This window comes from Bos javanicus, chromosome 8, assembly GCF_032452875.1.
Source record: "Bos javanicus breed banteng chromosome 8, ARS-OSU_banteng_1.0, whole genome shotgun sequence".
NCBI lineage: Eukaryota > Metazoa > Chordata > Mammalia > Artiodactyla > Bovidae > Bos > Bos javanicus.
The window spans coordinates 101,036,300-101,055,449 of NC_083875.1; the positions used below are offsets into that span (position 1 = coordinate 101,036,300).

The 19,150-nt window shown below is 40.3% G+C and overlaps 1 protein-coding gene across 5 annotated transcripts in view; it reads right to left on the reverse strand.

The window, feature by feature from the left end:
* The window catches only part of LPAR1 (lysophosphatidic acid receptor 1), a 167,798-nt gene that overhangs the window by 50,669 nt on the left and 97,979 nt on the right, over positions 1–19,150 (reverse strand). For all 5 annotated transcript variants that reach the window (XM_061426474.1, XM_061426475.1, XM_061426476.1 and 2 more), the window contains one exon: positions 18,226–18,973. In XM_061426474.1, the coding sequence (XP_061282458.1) occupies positions 18,226–18,973 (748 nt within the window). The remainder of the gene's footprint in view (positions 1–18,225; positions 18,974–19,150) is intronic.

Genomic DNA, 19,150 nt, shown 5'->3' on the forward strand with positions numbered 1-19,150 from the left:
TTTAAATGGAGCTAAAGGCATTTCTTGGAGAAGAAAATGACAACCCACTCCAGTATTCTTGCCTGGAGAATCCTGTAGACAGAGGAGCCTGGTGGGCTGCTGTCCATGGGGTCGCACAGAGTCAGACATGGCTGAAGTGACTTAGCATGCATGCATGCATTGGAGAAGGAAATGGCAACCCACTCCCGTGTTCTTGCCTGGAGAATCCCAGGGGTGGGGAAGCCAGTGGGCTGCCGTCTATGGGGTCGCACAGAGTCGGACACAACTGAAGTAACTTAGCAGCAGTAGCAGCAAAGGCATTTCTATTTTTGTTTATTCTTAGTTTCTAAGTCCCAGAAAAAGATTCCATCTCTTTTAGAGGTTTGTTAATATCCAGCCTCACAAATAGAAACACTGTCAATGGTAAAAATATGACACCATTAAGAGAGGACAAAAAGTCACCCAATATTGGCATGAATGTAACAAAACAGTCTTATCCCCTTGTGTTAAAGAGCATAAATTGGTACAAACTTTCTAGAGAACATTAAATAGCAGAGTCTCAGTGAAGAAAGCAGAAATTTGTATTAGATAATATTTATCTCAATGTTATTTGAAATAGCAGAGAAAGAGAAGAAAACCTAAATACCCAATGATTATATCATTTGGATGTACTGAAATTTGTGAAGAAAACTCATTTTTTCAAAGATTACTTGTTGGCATGGTAACATGCACACTACTTTTAAACATCATACAACAAAGTGTATGTACCATATGATTCCAATTGTACAGTATTCATCAGAACAAAGGACTGGAAAGAAACAGCATATTCATTTTAATATTTTGGTTCTCTGAATAGTTTAGAATTCTAAATTTTCTTAATTTTTATTACTTAAAGTTCTTAATTTTGCCACTTTCCCCCTTAATAAATGTATTACTATGGTAAACAAAATTATTATTAAAACAGGATTTAGAAAGAGGGTGAAAAGTGAAAGTGAAAGTGTCGCCTCCGACTCTTTGCAAGCCTATGCACGGTAGCCTGCCAGGCTCCTCTGTCTATGGAATTCTCCAGGCAGGAATATTGCGGGGTGTAGCCATTCCCTTTTCCAGCGGATCTTCCTGACCCAAGGATTGAAACCCAGGTCTCCTGCATTGCAGGCAGATTCTTTATCGTCTGAGCCACCAGGGAAGCTCACTTAAGACGGTAAATGCAGTCTAACAGATCACCTCACTCCTCGAACATCACCCACGATTCAACACTCAACTCAAAAAAGTCATTAACATAGTTTTCCTGATTATACTACTGATGGGGTTCTCTCTCTCCTCTACATTGCCAAAAAGCTTTATTCAAACTTATTTTGGGGGTATTTTTGTCATCTCTTGCCTTTTATAATAATCATCTACGTACATGTGGCATCCTTCCTATCAGATTTCATGCTTTAGGATGGCTGGGTCATATTTGCTTTGTAACTGTATCTGTCTTAAGCCTTATTCCCGTTCTGCCTTGTAATTTAGTCATACTTGAAATGAGTAAGGATTATACATTTTGGTATTTGTTATCCCAACACATAAGAGGCAATGGATGTCACTTGAACTGAACTGGTTCACATATAGACACAGTGTTCTTTATGGAACCAAAGGAAAAAGAACTAGATATAGTGGGTGGCACCCTAAAATATAGCTTTTTACCAGATTTTGGCTCAATTTATATAACAGTCCATCTATACGTCCTCTTGGGAGATAAGAATGTTCCCTGCTGAAAGACCACATATCATTACTACTGTACAGACAACCCAACCCTGGCTTTGGAAGAGGCTCTGATGCCATAATTTATAGTCTCACCCCACACCAGGATTCTACATTCATTGGTTAAATGAGCAATTAAGAGATGAATGGATGGATGAATAAACAAACCACAGTAATGGGTTGAGTTCCCATATAGGATACTCAGTTTCATTTCTATGGGCAGACAGTGGGGAAATGCCACTAGCGATTATTTATGTCTATAAAACAGGGCAACTGGCACCAAAGGATGACCATTCCAAGAAAACAATTTCAAAAGACCAATGGCTACTGGTCAAAGGTGGCACTTTGATGAAAGCAGAACAACAGGTAAGGCATGAGATCTTTATGTTCACTGTAACATGTGCCAGCAAGCATTTTCTAAGCACATTAACATCTACTAACTCACAGAAATGTCCCCAGTTCAGGGGAGAGTGGTAAGTAATGCTCTCCCCAGTCATCAATGGGAAACAGAGCTCAGTAACGTCAAGAGGAAAGTCTTTTCAGTGTAAAACATCAATTGTCTTTAATAATAAGCTCTTCAAGAGTCAAGAATTTTACCTTACTAGTACTGTGTTTGGAGAAGGCAATGGCACCCCACTCCAGTACTCCTGCTTGGAAAATCCCATGGACGGAGGAGCCTGGTGGGCTGCAGTCCATGGGGTCGCTAAGAGTCGGACACGACTGAGCCACTTCCCTTTCATATTTCACTTTCATGCATTGGAGAAGGAAATGGCAACCCACTCCAGTGTTCTTGCCTGGAGAATCCCAGGGACGGCAGAGCCAGGTGGGCTGCCGTCTATGGGGTCGCACAGAGTCAGACACGACTGAAGTGACTTAGCAGCAGCAGCAGCAAGAGCAGCACTGTGTTTTCTTCCTACCTCCACCTTCCTTTACCTTTTCTCTTCATCCTCTTATAAGGCAGGTGTACAGACACTTGTGTGTGAGGGTGATCACAGGTCCTCACTATTTAAATGATACCAAGCATGTGTTCACTTTGGTAGAAATGTGAAAAAACAGAGCTTAGAAATGAGAATAGACAGATTCAATGCCAGGGGCTTCCCTGGTAGCTCAGATGATAAAGAATCTGCCTGCAATGCAGGAGCTCCAGGTTTGACCCCTGGGTTGGAAGATCCCCTGAAGAAGGAAACGGCAATCCACTCTAGTATTCTTGCTTGGAGAGTTCCATGGACAGAGAAGCCTTGCAAGCTACAGTACGTGGGGTCACAAAGAGTCAGACACCACAGAGGGAGTTCCATTTCACTCACTCATGACTGAACTATGGATGCCTGGCAGCCAACACAAAGATTATGCTTCAGGTCCAAGAACCAGCACATAAGCAACCTAGGTGATTCAGATGCAGGTGGTCCTTGGCCACACCTGGAGAAACACAGATGTAGCAGAGCCCTTCATGCAGCAGATGAAGAAACTGTCATAAAGGTTAAGTGGGTTGCCCAAAGTCACACCAATCAGTGAGTGGCAAATCTAGAGAAAGAATATAGTTAATGCCTTTCCAATCACACTGCATCACATTTCATGCTTAGCAGTCCAAACTTTTATTTTTCTTCATTAGTGCTCTAAAAGCAGCAGCTGCAAAAACATTCATAGCTAACATTTATGTGACACTTCCATAGGCACTATCATATAAGATTATTAAACAATATAGTATCTGTATCTGGGGTAAGAGGGAACAGAAATTCAGAGTTTAAGATGCTTCCTTAAATTTTTATATAATATAGATTTGAGGCAAAGTAGACCACCTGACCTGCCTCTTACGAAACCTGTGTGCAGGTCAGGAAGCAACAGTTAGAACTGGACATGGAACAACAGACGGGTTCCAAATAGGAAAAGGAGTACGTCAAGGCTGTATATTGTCACCCTACTTATTTAACTTATATGCAGAGTACATCATGAGAAACGCTAGGCTGGAAGAAGCACAAGCTGGAATCAAGATTTCTGGGATAAATATCAATAACTTCAGATATGCAGATGACACCACACTTATAGCAGAAAGTGAAGAAGAACTGAAGAGCCTCTTGATGATAATGAAAGAGTGAAAAAGTTGGCTTAAAACTCAACATTCAGAAAACTAAGATCATGGCATCTGGTCCCATCACTTCATGGCAAACAGATGGGCAAACAGTGGAAACAGTGATAGGCTTTATTTGGGGGGGCTCCAAAATCACTGCAGATGGTGACTTCAGCCATGAAATTAAAAGATGCTTGCTCCTTGGAAGAAAAGTTAGACCAACCTAGACAGCATATTAAAAAGCAGACATTACTTTGCCAACAAAGGCCCATCTAGTCAAAGCTATGGCTTTTCCAGTAGTCATATATGGATGTGAGAGTTGGACTATAAAGAAAGTTAGGCACTGAAGAATTGATGCTTTTGAACTGTGGTGCTGGAGAAGACTCTTGAGAGTCCCTTGGACTGCAAGGAGATCCAACCAGTCCATCCTAAAGGAAATCAGTCCTGAATATTCATTGGAAGGACTGATGATGAAGCTAAAACTCCAATACTTTGGCCACCTGATGTGAAGAACTGACTCATTTGAAAAGGCCCTGATGCTGGGAAAGATTGAAGGCGGAGGAGAAGGGGACAACAGAGGATGAGATGGTTGAATGGCATCACTGACTCAATGGACATGAGTTTGAGTAAACTCCGGGAGTTGGTAATGGACAGGGAGGCCTGGCATGCTGTAGTCCATGGGGTCGCAAAGAGTCGGATACGACTGAGCGCCTGAACTGAACTGAGTTGGACTTAATGAGTCAATGACTAGTAAGCACTCAAATGTTAACCATTATTATTATCTCCATTTTTTTTTAAGAAACTGTCAAAACTATAAATATTGACCTTTGAAAAATTTAAATTGGTATAAAAGTTAATTAAAAATAAAATGAACAGCCAAACTACACAAAATCTATTACATCTTAAAACCAAAAAATATCAATTTTTTAAAAATAAAACTTACCTGTAAAATAATGCCAAAGCAAAGTAAATGTGAGAAGAAGAATGAAAACTCACAATGGTAGGAAGTTTGTTATAATCTGGTTTGTTCCCCAAAAACCAATGGGTAAGTTTTCACTCTACAATCTATACAAAAAAATTTCTCATGAAAACTTCAGTTAAACTAAATCTGGAAAAATGTAACAAACTAGAAATGTTTTACTGTGCTATATATTAAGTTGTTGAAGGGATTAACAGACTAATATATGCTCTAGAAAATATTTTCTCAATCAAAATTGAATGTCACTCTAATTGTGATTTAAATATCTATAGTCACAAAGATAGGATGAAAATGTCATGACTGGATCAAAACAATGGGTAAAGCTACCTAGAAATAAAGCTACACACAGCATTATTAATCTTGTAAACCAACAGTTGCAAAGGGACACTACATTGACCATACATCACATTGTAATATAACAGCAATAAATCATTTACTATTCGATACATTATAGACAAATCAAGATATATAAATGAATGCATTTTCAAATTCTATTTTCAATTTTATTCTGTTCCTGCTTCTCATGTCTTTCAAATGTATGTATGCTGTAGTGATAGAGTTCTGGCCTTAAAAGCTGTAGAACCAATTCAGATTAAACTAAAATATTAAGAAATTTCATTATGAAATTATATCAACTTTACTATCTTAGCACAGCAATGTAAGTATCTATACTACAGTCAGACTTAGTATTCTAATTTGATGTATATGGCATTTAGTGTTTGTAGATACATTAGAGTACGTTAGAGTTAGCAAGGGGCTTAGAAATAGTGTTTTTTAATGAAAACATCTTCATTTTTCCCAAGACATAAGAATTTGCCAAATTAAATAAAGCTAGTGCTCTAATCTCTACAACTCTTGTTTATTTGATCATTATATATGGCCTTTGCAGGATGTCCAAATACAGGCCTCCCCTGTTTTCGTTCAGAAACTCAGATTCCAGCGTTTCGATTTATGGCTAGGCTTCTCCTCTGGATCTGGGGTAATTATACAAAGGAGCATTCCCGGGTATCACGTGCTCAGCAAGGTTAGCAAAGCAAATCCCTTCAGCAAATCATGGGTGAATCACTCGCTGGCCGCAGCAAACGCAAAGGCTTGTCAGCTTTCCACCTCGTCAGTTTCCTGGGCAGGTCCTATAAGGCTGGACTCCTGAGCGACTGTCTTCTCTCTCCCCGCCTCCCCTGAGAAAGGAAAATAACTCAAGCAAACGAATCCCTGACTGCCACATGAAGAGAAGCTTTCTGAAGTGGAGAAATACCCATTTAGAATGAACTCATGGAAAACCCTACTTAAAATGCAGTGCTCTTTGTGTCAACAAAAAGTCTACTTGGGCAGGATAAATAGGTGAAGCCATGAATTTCCAGTCTCCCGATGCCAGACTAAATCCCACTTCTTCAAAAAGACCCTGTTATTGCTCTGTCACCCTCTTAGAACTTCGTATTTGCTTTGGATCATTATAATAACTCCTCTATGGGCGGAGAAGACCAGCCAGGGTTTAAGTAAAGCCGTGACCACACTTAGTCTAGACAGTATCATCTTCACTAAAATACATGAATAAAAAGTAGCTTCTTGGAGCATAAGGCTCTAGCTTAGGGCTTAAAGGAAAAAAAAAAATCAAAGGTACAGACACCAGAAAAAAAAGGTTATTTCTATGGAAAAACACATTGTTCAAAGAACAGGACAAAGTATATGTAAAAGGAGAGACGAGTTTCATTTTGAACTGGAGGTATTTTCGTAAACATAATTTCAGAGAAACAAGTATAAGATTCTATAAACCAGAGACGTCCCTTTATTTCCAGACAACTCAAAATGAAAATCAGAAATATTAAATAAGTGAAATCCCTGTGCACTTAAACTGACCTCCAGGGCACAGGTAAACCTGTAGTACAAAGAAAAAAAAAAAAAAAAAAACACCTATGTATAGAGGGTTGATTGCCATCTAAAACACTTTATTTCCCATTGAATGCTATGTGTACTGGGATTGAGATAAAATACAAAATGCCAACTGAATTTCAGACAAACAGGGAATACTTTTGTTAGTGTAAGTATGCCTGTGCAATTATTTTTATTTGCTAAATTTGGCAATTTTCATCCCTACACTTATCATAGTGTAGGTGTCCACATCTCCGGGCAATGACCTTTCAAGTCCTAAAACATGCATGTCACTACAAAGCCCTTCTTATTTTATACAAATTGTTAATTTGCACACACAGAAATAGCCCTTTCCTTATAGCTTAGTAACCATTCAAACTCATTTACTTCATAATCAATTTAATGTGAATCTGATTAACTACAGTCAACTCAAAAAATGAATCATATAGTGCAAGATGCAGGGAATAAAATTATAAGCACAATGTCTTAAAATCAAACAAGCTTCCCCTCCCACAAAAGCTGAACAGGGGTTATTTCCATACCTAAGCAACGTAATAATTGCAATATAGGGAAGTAACAACACTTAATTCAATTCAGAGTGTACAGAATACCTAATAGAAGTCATTCCTTTGCTGGGTTCACATGGAGAACATGAATAACATCACCAAAGATGTTACCCCTCTAACCCCTTCATCATAAAGTTTCCTGATTTTGCCTGATGAGACATCAGCACTCCCACAGCACTTTTCATATTTTATTTACCAAATTATATTATCTTTATTTAAATTATCTATTATGAGCTCCTAAATAATGAGGGTTCCTTGAGAACAGAATCCGTATTTTCATTGACCTCTGCATCCCCGCTGCTACTGCTGCTGCTAAGTCGCTTCAGTCGTGTCCGACTCTGCGACCCCAGAGACAGCAGCCCACCAGGCTCCCCCATCCCTGGGATTCTCCAGGCAAGAACACTGGAGTGGGTTGCCATTTCCTTCTCCAATGCATGAAAGTGGAAAGTGAAAGTGAAGTCGCTCAGTCGTGTCTGACTCTTAGCAACCCCATAGACTGCAGCCTTCCAGGCTCCTCCATCCATGGGATTCTCCAGGCAAGAGTACTGGAGTGGGGTGTCATTGCCTTCTCTGGCATCCCTACTACTTAACAAAGGCCCAAATAGACATTTCATATATGTTTATTAACAAAATAAACTATTATTTACAAGCTTATACTAGAACTTAACCTAAAGAAATGTCATGGACAGGCAGGATGTGGAACTGCCTAATTATAACTATCTTTTAACAAATATTCTTTTCAATGAGACTCAGTATTAAATTCCATTAAATTTCAAGCAATGGGCTTCCCTGGTGGCTCAGACGGTAAGGCAGTGCAGGAGACCCAGGTTCGATCCCTGGGTGGGGAAGATCCTTTGGAGAAGTGAATGGCAACCCATTCCGTATTCTTGCCTAGAGAATCCCATGAACAGAGGATCCTGGCAGAGGTCCATGGGGTCACAAAGAGTAGGACAGGACTGAGTGACTAATACTTTCACTTTCAAGCAACACAGGTGTGATTCTATTGTTACTAGGGAACCTATAAAACTCCACCCAGAAAAAAAGATATGGTTCATTTATTCATTCAATAAATATTTAGACTTTTCCAAGTGCTAGGCCCTGTTCCAGAGATGGGAAATAAGATAAAGCCTTGCGATCACTGAATTCCCATAACAATATTCCAGAAACAGATGAAGCAGCAGTGAGAGATTAGAAGAAGAGATAAATATCTTTTCCTTTCTAGGTGGACAGTCATGGGACCCAGACTAAAGGAATCGGAAGTGGTCACACATTAAGTTGGGGAACAGCAATAAGGACTCATGACCCTGTCCACTTGCCATTTCTTTCATTTATGTCAGACACGGTCTTTCATTGTGGATCAAAAAAAAATAGAACAGGGCCCTAAACAATGCACAGTGGCCAGCTGTGCCCTGAGCATGACAGGTCCACCGGAAGGAGCTGATGACCCTTCTTAAGAGAAGTTGACAAAATGGCCTGTTCTATTTAAAAACTCATTTTAATAGTCAACACTATTTAACTATTTAATCTGGAGATATCCAGAGGGTTACCAGGCAAAACTGTCATTTCTTCTGGGGCTAGCAGGACTTTTCATACATAGAGCCTGAGGCTCAACAAATAAGATGCAGGTAACTCTGAAGTACAGATGTATCTTTGGAAAAGCAAAGGCCACTTAGAATAAAATTTACAGTCTGTTATTAGAGCTAACAGCTGCTAAACCTTATAACAATATCCTTATGCCATGTCTTAGAAATGAAGCACCATCACAGCCACCAAATCCAGTATTGTATGTATGCTGGTGTATAGATGAGAGGGGAACCTCAGAGAGAAGAGGGAAATGGCAGGGCGGGGATAAGGGCAGAAAATACACATGCAGACAAGACCTAATGGTAATGACAGTAACAGTGTTGTACATTAGCCAGATCCTGTGCTAAGTGTTCTTTATAGAAATTCTCATTCTAGTGCTCATGGTCACTTAATTACAGAAAGGTCCTACTATCCCTATGTTAGTTAATTCTGAAACTGAGGCTCAGAGTTCAGTCATTTTCTCAAGGCCATGAAACTAAAAAGTGAGGAGTGGGGATTCAAATTCTAAACTCTGGCCTATTTTATTCCAAAACAAAGCTCTCAAGCCCCAAGCAACAGTGATTCCCAGGGGCTACCACAATTCCTTCAGGAAACCTTTGCATCTTTTATGACCTTTAAGGATAAGGACAAATGACTGGGTAACCTTCATTCTGGACTGACAGGCGTCTCAGCCAGATGCGGTCTGAATCACTCTCATCAAACCTAAAATAAGACAGAGCTTCATGTTCTGCCTGCTGTGTCCACACCTCAGAAGGAACTCTGTTAGGTTCATGTGGTATTTTTGTTTTCTGTTTCTGTTTTAAAAGTTTCTTATGAGTAAAAATATTTGAATGGATTTGGGCAACAAAAGGGTACAAAGAGCTGGTATTTGAAAGTTGTTTTTGTGTTTGACCGGGCCCAGGATTTGGGGTCTGGGCAGCGCTGTGGGGCTTCCGCAGGGATTCTCTCCTGACCACACCCATGGTGCCAACCAGCCCGTGGCTGACCCAACAACGGAGGCTCTCATGAATGGCCTCCCAGGCCCTTCCTCAAAGGGGCCTTAACAGAGACGCCACAGGGACCTGAGGAGACTCAGGGTAGCTCTGGTTCCTCTTCAGGGCAACAGGATGTGCAGTACGTCACCTGTGGCCAGGGAATAAGAGGCTCCTGTGTCCAGTCCCTTCCCTGACAGGACTAACTGGGAAACCTTCCCTTCTTGCTGCACAGTTCTCTACTGCAGAGTCGTGTTTTAAAAATTCATTTCTTTGAGCCTCTCCCCTATAGGCGTACCATCCCCTTTAATGGGGCAGAGTACACCTAAAGCTAATTACTCTAAAGCTGATATGAAAAAAAATCATAATTCCTTGCTTTTACATCAATTCTAGCTCTGTGTTTTCCAATAGAAAATTCTACATGGCCGATCCACAGGAGGTATGCCCTTATCATTTGAATGTGTATTTCTAAGTAGAACTCTAAATTACCTTGGAAATCAAATCAGCCACCTCCATCCTGCAGAAAGTGACCTGCCCAGAATCACCCAGACAGTTAATAACAAGAGTCAGGATTAGATTCCAGAGGCATCCTGCCTCAATGAATGTAAGTGGGGAAACACATACACACACAGGAAAATATAAACAATAAAAACCAAGATAAACGAGAAACTAATACAATGCTCTCCTTAATAAAGCAAACAGGAGGGTAATATGTGTAAAAACTACATGATGTGCTAGTAATTCAGTTTCCAATGACTCTTGTTAACACTTCATTTCAGAGATCACCAGTTGTTTATAATAAAGCCAAATTCAAGAGGACCCTTTCTGTGGGTTCCAGGTACCTTTATAGCCACACTGTTTACACCTAACCCTGGGTAGCCACATAAATACATGCTGATGTTCACAAGCAAGAAAATGATGGAAAGCGTGGGTGGAAATGAACAAGCTGGAGGCCTCGGCAGGGGGAACAGCACCTAACTGGGAGTGAGCCCACTTCTTGGTTTGAGCCACCAGCTAACACAGACTTAAATTTCTCAATTAACTTGGGAGCTTCAGTCTCTTTATTTGTAAGATTAGGAAGTTGGATAGTGTGATTTTTTAAAAGACATAGTGTGATTTTTGTTTTCAGCTCTGCTGCTGCTAGGTCGCTTCAGTCGTGTCCGACTCTGTGCGACCCCATAGACGGCAGCCCACCAGGCTCCCCCATTCCTGGGATTCTCCAGGCAAGAACACTGGAGTGGGTTGCCATTTCCTTCTCCAATGCATGAATGTGAAAAGTGAAAGTGAAGTCACTCAGTCTTAATTCTAAATCTGGACAGTCCTTGCTATATTAAAAAAAAAAAAAAAGGAGAAGTTGTTCTCTACTATCCTTACACAGTGGAACAAGTCCAATGTCAAGCTCTACATTTAAAAAGCCAAAAGAAAACCTAAAAGGAATATAAACAAACAGAAAGTACGGTCTGGAAAGAGGGCCACCGTAGTCTGGCTTGACCAGACTAGTCTCGGTTTCTGCCTGTTGTCCCGGTGTCTCAGTTAGTGCCTCTTCTCACTACCAAAAGGGTCACAGTTTGGACGATAAATTATATGGTTACCCCTACAAGGAACTGGTATTCTTTATCTCAGGGACTCCTGCAGTGCCTCTGAGCACCTAAAAGCTGAAACTAAAACTCCTTAGTATGTTATGCTAACTCTGAGTCAAAAATCTATCCAGCATACCCACCACATGGTAATCACACCCAACTACTTTCAGTTCCCCAGAGGGGAGTTTTTGCTGAGCTTCTCCTCGACCCCCACCTTATAGGAAGACAAACTCCTTCACATACATCAAGATTGAACTCAACACTGCCTCCTCTGGGAGCCTTCCTTTCCCTCCACTCTGCCCGGACATCAACTAGCATGTGGGCCCTACTGCTTTTGCAACTCTTTCTTAGTCTCCTCTAATATACTATAAGCTCAGTAAAGAATGGATTATAAAAGCAAAAATAAACAAGTAGGATTACATCAAACTAAAAAGGAGGACTACATTAAACTAAAATGCTTTTGCACAGCAAAGGAAACCATCAACAATACAAAAAGACAACCTACTGAATGGTAGAAAGAAGAAGAAAGAAAGTGAAGTTGCTCAGTCACGTCCGAATCTTAGTGACACGGGAGACTGTAGCCTTCCAGGCTCCTCCATCCATGGGATTCTCCAGGCAAGAATACTGGAGTGGGTTGCCATTTCCTTCTCCAGGGGATCTTCGTGACCCAGGGATCGAACCTGGGCCTCCTGCATTACAGGTAGACACTTAACCCTCTGAGGCACCAGGGATGAAAACATTTTACTGAATGGTAGAAGATACTTGCAAATGATAAATCTGATAAGGAGTGAATACCCAAAATATATAAAAAATACTCACACAACTCAACAACAACAAAGTCTGATTTAAAAATAGGCAGAGGAGCTGAACAGACATTCTTCCAGAAGACAGATAGTCAACAGACACATGAAAAGATGTTCAGATCACTAATTATTAGAGAAATGCAAATCAAAACCACAATAAGATATTACCTCTTGCCTGTTAGAGTGACTATTATCAAAAAGAAAGAAATAACAAGTATTGGAGAAGATGTGCAGAAAAGGGAACCCTCTTACACTGTTGGTGGGAATGGAAATTGGTACAGTCACTATGAAAAACAGTGTGGAGATTCCTCAAAAAATTAGAAGTATAATACCATATGATGCAGTTATCCAACTCTGGGGTGTTTATCCAAAGAATAAAAAGACACTAATTTTAAAAGATATATGTACCTCTATGTTCAATACAACATTATTTACATAGCCAAGACATGAAAACAATCCAAGTGCCCATCAACAGATGACTGGATAAAGAAGATGTAGTATCAGACACAATGGAATACTCAGTTCAGTTCACTTCAGTCGCTCAGTCGTGTCTGACTCTTTGCGACCCCATGAATCGCAGCACGCCAGCCTCCCTGTCCATCACCAACTCCCGGAGTTCACTCAGACTCACGTCCATCGAATCAGTGATGCCATCCAGCCATCTCATCTTCTGTCATCCCCTTCTCCTCCTGCCCCCAATCCCTCCCAGCATCAGAGTCTTTTCCAATGAGTCAACTCTTCGCATGAGGTGGCCAAAGTACTGGAGTTTCTCAGCTTTAGCATCATTCCTTCCAAAGAAATCCCAGGGCTGATCTCCTTCAGAATGGACTGGTTGGATCTCCTTGCAGTCCAAGGGACTCTCAAGAGTCTTCTCCAACACCACAGTTCAAAAGCATCAATTCTTCCGCACTCAGCTTTCTTCACAGTCCAACTCTCACATCCATACATGACCACGGGAAAAACCATAGCCTTGACTAGATGGACCTTTGTTGGCAAAGTGATGTCTCTGCTTTTGAATATGCTATCTAGGTTGGTCATAACTTTCCTTCCAAGGAGTAAGCATCTTTTAATTTCATGGCTGCAGTCACCATCTGCAGTGATTTTGGAGCCCCCCAAAATAAAGTCTGACACTGTTTCCACTGTTTCCCCATCTATTTCCCATGAAGTGGTGGGACCGGATGCCATGATCTTCATTTTCTGAATGTTTAGCTTTAAGCCAACTTTTTCACTCTCCACTTTCACTTTCATCAAGAGGCTTTTTAAGTTCCTCTTCACTTTCTGCCATAAAGGTGGTGTCATCTGCATATCTAAGGTTATTGATATTTCTCCCAGCAATCTTGATTCCAGCTTGTCCTTCTTCCAGCCCAGCGTTTCTCATGATGTACTCTGCATGTAAGTTAAATAAGCAGGTGACAATATACCACCTTGACGTACTCCTTTTCCTATTTGGAACCAGTCTGTTGTTCCGTGTCCAGTTCTAACTTTTGCTTCCTGGCCTGCATACAGGTTTCTCAAGAGGCAGGTCAGGTGGTCTGGTATTCCCATATCTTTCAGAATTTTCCTACTCAGCTATAAAAAAGATGAAATTTTGTCATTTACAACTTGGATGGACCTTTGAGTGTATTATTCTAAGTGGAGTAAGCCAGAGAAAGACAAATATATGATTTCACTTATTGTGGAATTAAAGTAATGGTTACCAGAGGGGAAGGAGTAGGGAGGAGGGTGAAATGGATGAGAGAGATCAACAGTATGGTGATAGATGGAAACTAAAAGTTTGGTAGTGAGCATGCTGTAGAAATATACTGTTGTACACATGAAACTTACATAATATTATAAACCAATGTTGTCTCAATTTTTAAAAAATGGTGTTTACCTTATTCATCTTTTTATCCCTTAGTACATATTTAACAACTCAACAATATGTTTGTTGAATTAAATTGAACACAGAAGTACATGATGATTTGCTTATAAGGTATTTGCTGAATTATCTTTCATCACAGTAACAAGAAAACAGTGGGCTCTCCCTGGTGTAAGGAACAGGGTACATCAGTAATAAGCAGTCGTCTAGCTTCAGTGGTGATCATTTCAAGCCAGAAGGGATCCAACTAGAAAAACAGTGTCTCTCTCTTCTTCCCCAGAGACAAGCTCCACCTGGATTTATTTTGCTTTATGTTCCTCACTCTCTCCCACGATTACAATGCAAAAACCTCCACACCATAACCATTATTTTCTCTTTCCAAATCCTGGTTTCCCTCTTCTCTAATTATCCCCAACAGACGTGTCTCCATCACAAAGAACAGAGCAAGAAAGGCAAGGACTTATAACTCAAGATAGACTGTGGTCAAATAAGGAAGAACTTGACTGCCATTCTGAATCAACTGTGGAACAGACTCAAAAGGAATTTCTGGTAAAATGTCAAGGGGGGAGAATTCAAGCCTGGGGAAAGGATAACATGACCTCATGCTAGGACAATGAACCTTCAAGTTAACTACACCTTGAACTAAACACTCCCTCAATCAGAAGTAGTCAGCGCCTGGCGCTCCAACACCAAACAATGAAAAAGAGCCTATGAGATGAGAGTCTTAAGCATCATCATTAGAAGGAAAAGGAGGAAAGGCATGCTCCCTGAAAGCTTTCTTCTACCCAGGAAATAGAGCACAGGCAACTAGGCAGTATCAACAGAAACAAACAGGATTACAATGTTTCGATTTACCAGCACAGTGCTGCTCAAGCTTTGTATCTCCATCTAGCATGTTCCAGTAGTTGTTGGTAATACAGAGGCAGGAATAGAATGGAGGTGAAAAACACGTGGGCTCTGGAAACAGACTGCCTGAAAATATCCTAGTCCCTGTACTTAACGAGCTGTGTGACCTTGGGCAAATTACCTAATGTCCCTGTGCCTCAGTTTTCAAATCTGGAAAATGAAGCTAACAAATAAGATAATGGTACCGGGAAAACTCTCAGGGATGCTCTTTACAAAAAGTCATTTCTAAGGCACAGTATAGCTTGGCACCTGATTTAAATGCTCTATGTGTTTTACAAATAAAACTATTAAGATCCAATACTCACTCAAGAGCAGCTTATACAAAACCTTGTGCTTCAAAACTGCTCCTGGTATTGCCATCATAAATCTCAAAGACCCTTTTATTTTATGTTGACTCCTAGAAATTTGACTTGTCGACCAACAAATTCTTTTAACTGAAGGATAAATAACCAATAAACATTGGTTTATTGAACTGAATAAGTCTAAAAGCCAGAGATCACTCTGACATGGTGAAATACAAACCGAAGGTTTGACACAGTTAAATCAAACCAGTCATCACCAGAATAAATGAATAAGGTAAGCATTATTTATTGAGCAGCCACTGTGGTCACTTTCCTAGCTGTAGTAAATATTTGATGGGAAGGCATAAATTGTGACAGGGATGTAACCAGTCTTGGCTTCTGCCACACGACTGAACAAATGGCATCAACTTAGTACATTCACTCTGTTTTCTTCTGGTCCTCAGTTTTGAAGGCTCAGAAATTTGGTTTTGTCACCACATTCATTTATTCAACAGTTACTTGACAAGCACCTACTTTGCACCAGATCCTACAAGAGGAAATGTGGAGAAAGTGGATAACACATCATTACAATCCCTGCCCAAAGTTGCAAAGTTGACAATTTGGCAGAGAAGACATATTAAAAACCCAAATGTGTACTACAAAAATACCTTATTGTCAATAACCTAATTTACAATGAGAAGAGCTTCAAGTAGACTAGAATTTTTGTTCCTACAGACCAACTTATCTCTTGGCAATCATGACTACATAAAATTCAAGCAGGGGAGTATGTTGTGTGAATGGGATCCAGGCACCACATTGATAAAAACCCCAGAATTTTAGGGTTATGAATTACCTATTCTCCCGTTCTTGCCCCTTTTCTCCAGAAGTCTAAAGTCCACTTTTCAAATTTCTCCTTCTTCTACTACAATCCCATACATTATCTTGTCTCACCAAGTTTCTTCACCTATCACCCTGATTGACGTTTTCCATGTTCTAAAACTTCCTCCATCATACACCTATAGAAATAGTGCCACTTATTTCAGAGGCAGCCACATATACTCAATCTTTGTAGAGTTCACCAGTTTGACCTTAGAGGGTAGCATGATATCTGTTACTTTCACATTAGGGGTTGGTGCAGTGGGGCAGAAGGGCCACTTAGGACCATTGTGCCCTGAAACTGCTGCTTCATAAATCCTCAAAGTAGTTCTCATTTAACCTGCAAAATCACCCCATCAGGCCCAAAAGTTAACTTTATATGAATCATTGAGCATATTACACACTGGAAAATGCTAGGCATTATACAAAGGTCAAAATTAAAGCAAGAACTTGGCAGGTTCATAGTCCAAGTTCAGGAGTTATTTTCTGTTGGTCGTTCTATGAACTATGAGCAATACTTGAGATAATAGTAGAAAAAGTGTATGCATATGAAAAGTTTCAACCAACACTCAGATCAGCAGTAAACGAATACCTGAGTCAATACAGAAGTGAAATAGTTCATGGTATTTAATAATAATAAAAAAAAACACCATCTATGGTAAATAAAGACAAGTTTCATCCCTACCATGGAGAATGTATATCTGAAGCACAGGAAAGCACAGGGCTTTTGTTGATAATTAAACACAGATGGAAACCATTTTTGTACTTCAATTGAACTTTGTTTGATGGAAAAAGATAATTTCACATCTGAGGTGACGGGGGCCTCGGTAGGTCATGTGTACCACCGACATGTGCCAGTTAGTCATAGTGTCAGGCCTTTAGTTGTGTCGACAATCCCGAGACCTGGTCTTTATCCTGGGAGCCATAATTAGGGCTCTCTTTCCCATAGCTAAAATTAACGTAGCTCCCAGCGTTTCAGAGGATCCACATAATCCCAGGTTCCATCCACTCAACCCTGCTTTACAAACTGGAATAAAAGGCAATAGAGGAACTTGCCACTGAATTTTCATGGAGAAAGATGAAATGCTTAATATTTAAAAAAAAAAATTTAATGTGATGAAACAGCAACTTGAATACAGTCTATGGAGAAAATGTAATTACAGAGGGTAATTACTTAAAATGCTCAGTGGATGAACTTTTAAAATAGGCCCCCAAGTTTCAAAAGAAATATTCTGTGTGTTTCTTCTTCATAGACACATTTCCAGGAGTCAACACAAGGCCTGGAAGTTATGAGGTGTTCTTTAACTCTTTTCTGAAAACATAAATGAATAAATATATTCCTCTGGATCACTAACCATGAATTTTTCATCCAGGAAAAATAATAGTTATTTAAAGACAAAAATTATTCCAGTATACATCACATAAAAGAATAAAACCGTTTTTCACCTTGAAAGATGAATTAACTTTCACCACTAAAAACAGGCTCAGTGGACATGAGTTTGAGCAGACCCTGGGAGATAGATAGTGAAGGACAGGGAAGCCTGGCATGCTGCAGTTCATGGGGTCGCAGAGAGTCGGACATGACTTAGCAACTAAACAACAATTAAAAACAGACAATTAATGGGAAAAAAATGAGTTTTCATAAAGATGACTGTCACAGATGGCATTAATTCTAAACAATTTTGTGCAATAAATATATAAAAATCTTGGTATACTTACCTATATGCATGCAGTAGCAATGACTGAATGTGAAAGATGTTTTATTAGGAAATAGACTCATAAAAATGACTATATATGAAAGAATATTCATAAGAGACTAAAAATACTTTCTGGGAATCTGTAATAAATAGACGATGGACAAAAGTTCCATAATTTGGGCTGTAATAAAACCTTTCAAAAGCAGGTGTTTGTCAATACTCGATAGCCAAACCTGTCAATAAGATCTTCCCCATCATCATCATTTGTATCACATCACTAAGACATTACTTCCCTGAGACCAATTCTGTAATTCTAGGAAGACTGGGATGCTGACTTTACCATAAACATTTGCTATAAAGATGCCTTGTCCCCTTGTAATTCCTGCATGGAATGCTCACACTCATGCATGTTCACACTGTTGTTTTATCACTACCGTGAACTGATCTGGTTTGTTTACGGTAACTCACCAAGCACAATGACCACGGTCTTCAGAAGACTCATCATGGTGTCCCGATTCCGTCGGGGTCCAGAACTATGCCGAGACATCCTCATAGTCCTCTGGCGAACATAGCCAAAGATATGAGCGTACAGAACCACCATGACAACAAAGGTCACCAAGTTGAAAATGGCCCAGAAGACCAAGTAAGAGTCGCTGTAGAGGGGCGCCATGTTGGAGCAATTTTCAATATCACAGATGCAGTTCCAGCCCACACTGGGGATAGCCCCCATAACAATGGCCATGGTCCAGATGACCACAATCACCACCACCACTCGCCGATTGCTCATCCGCGTGTGGAGCTGCATACGGAAAACTGTAATGTGCCTCTCAATTGCAATGGCCAGGAGGTTGGCCACGGAAGCCGTCAGGCTGGTGTCAATGAGGCCCTGACGCAGGAGCCACGTGCTGACAGTCAGTCTCCGAGTATTGGGCCCTGTGTTGAACATTAGGTAGAAGTAGGCCAACCCAGCAAAGAAGTCCGCAGCAGCCAGATTCGCCATAAGGTAATAAATAGGAAAGTGGAAGCGGCGGTTGACATAGATCGCCACCATGACCAGGAGGTTGGCCAACATGATGAAGATACAGACGGTGATTCCAAGCCCCATCACCAGCTTGCTGACTGTGTTCCATTCTGTGGCAAGATACTTTCCACTCCGGTTATAAAAGAAGGCGATGGACTCATTGTAGAAGCACTGTGGCTCATTCATGGCTGTGAACTAAAAGAGAAAGGAAGAAAGATGAGAAAAAGCGAAAAACCACAGATCCAAATCTAAAGATGTATAGATAAAGCAAGGGTTCTATGGTAAATGTGGCCCCCAAAAAGCCATAAGCAAAGAATCTGAAAATCTGACTCTGTGTAATGTTCTATGATTATGCTGAAACCCCAAGATTTC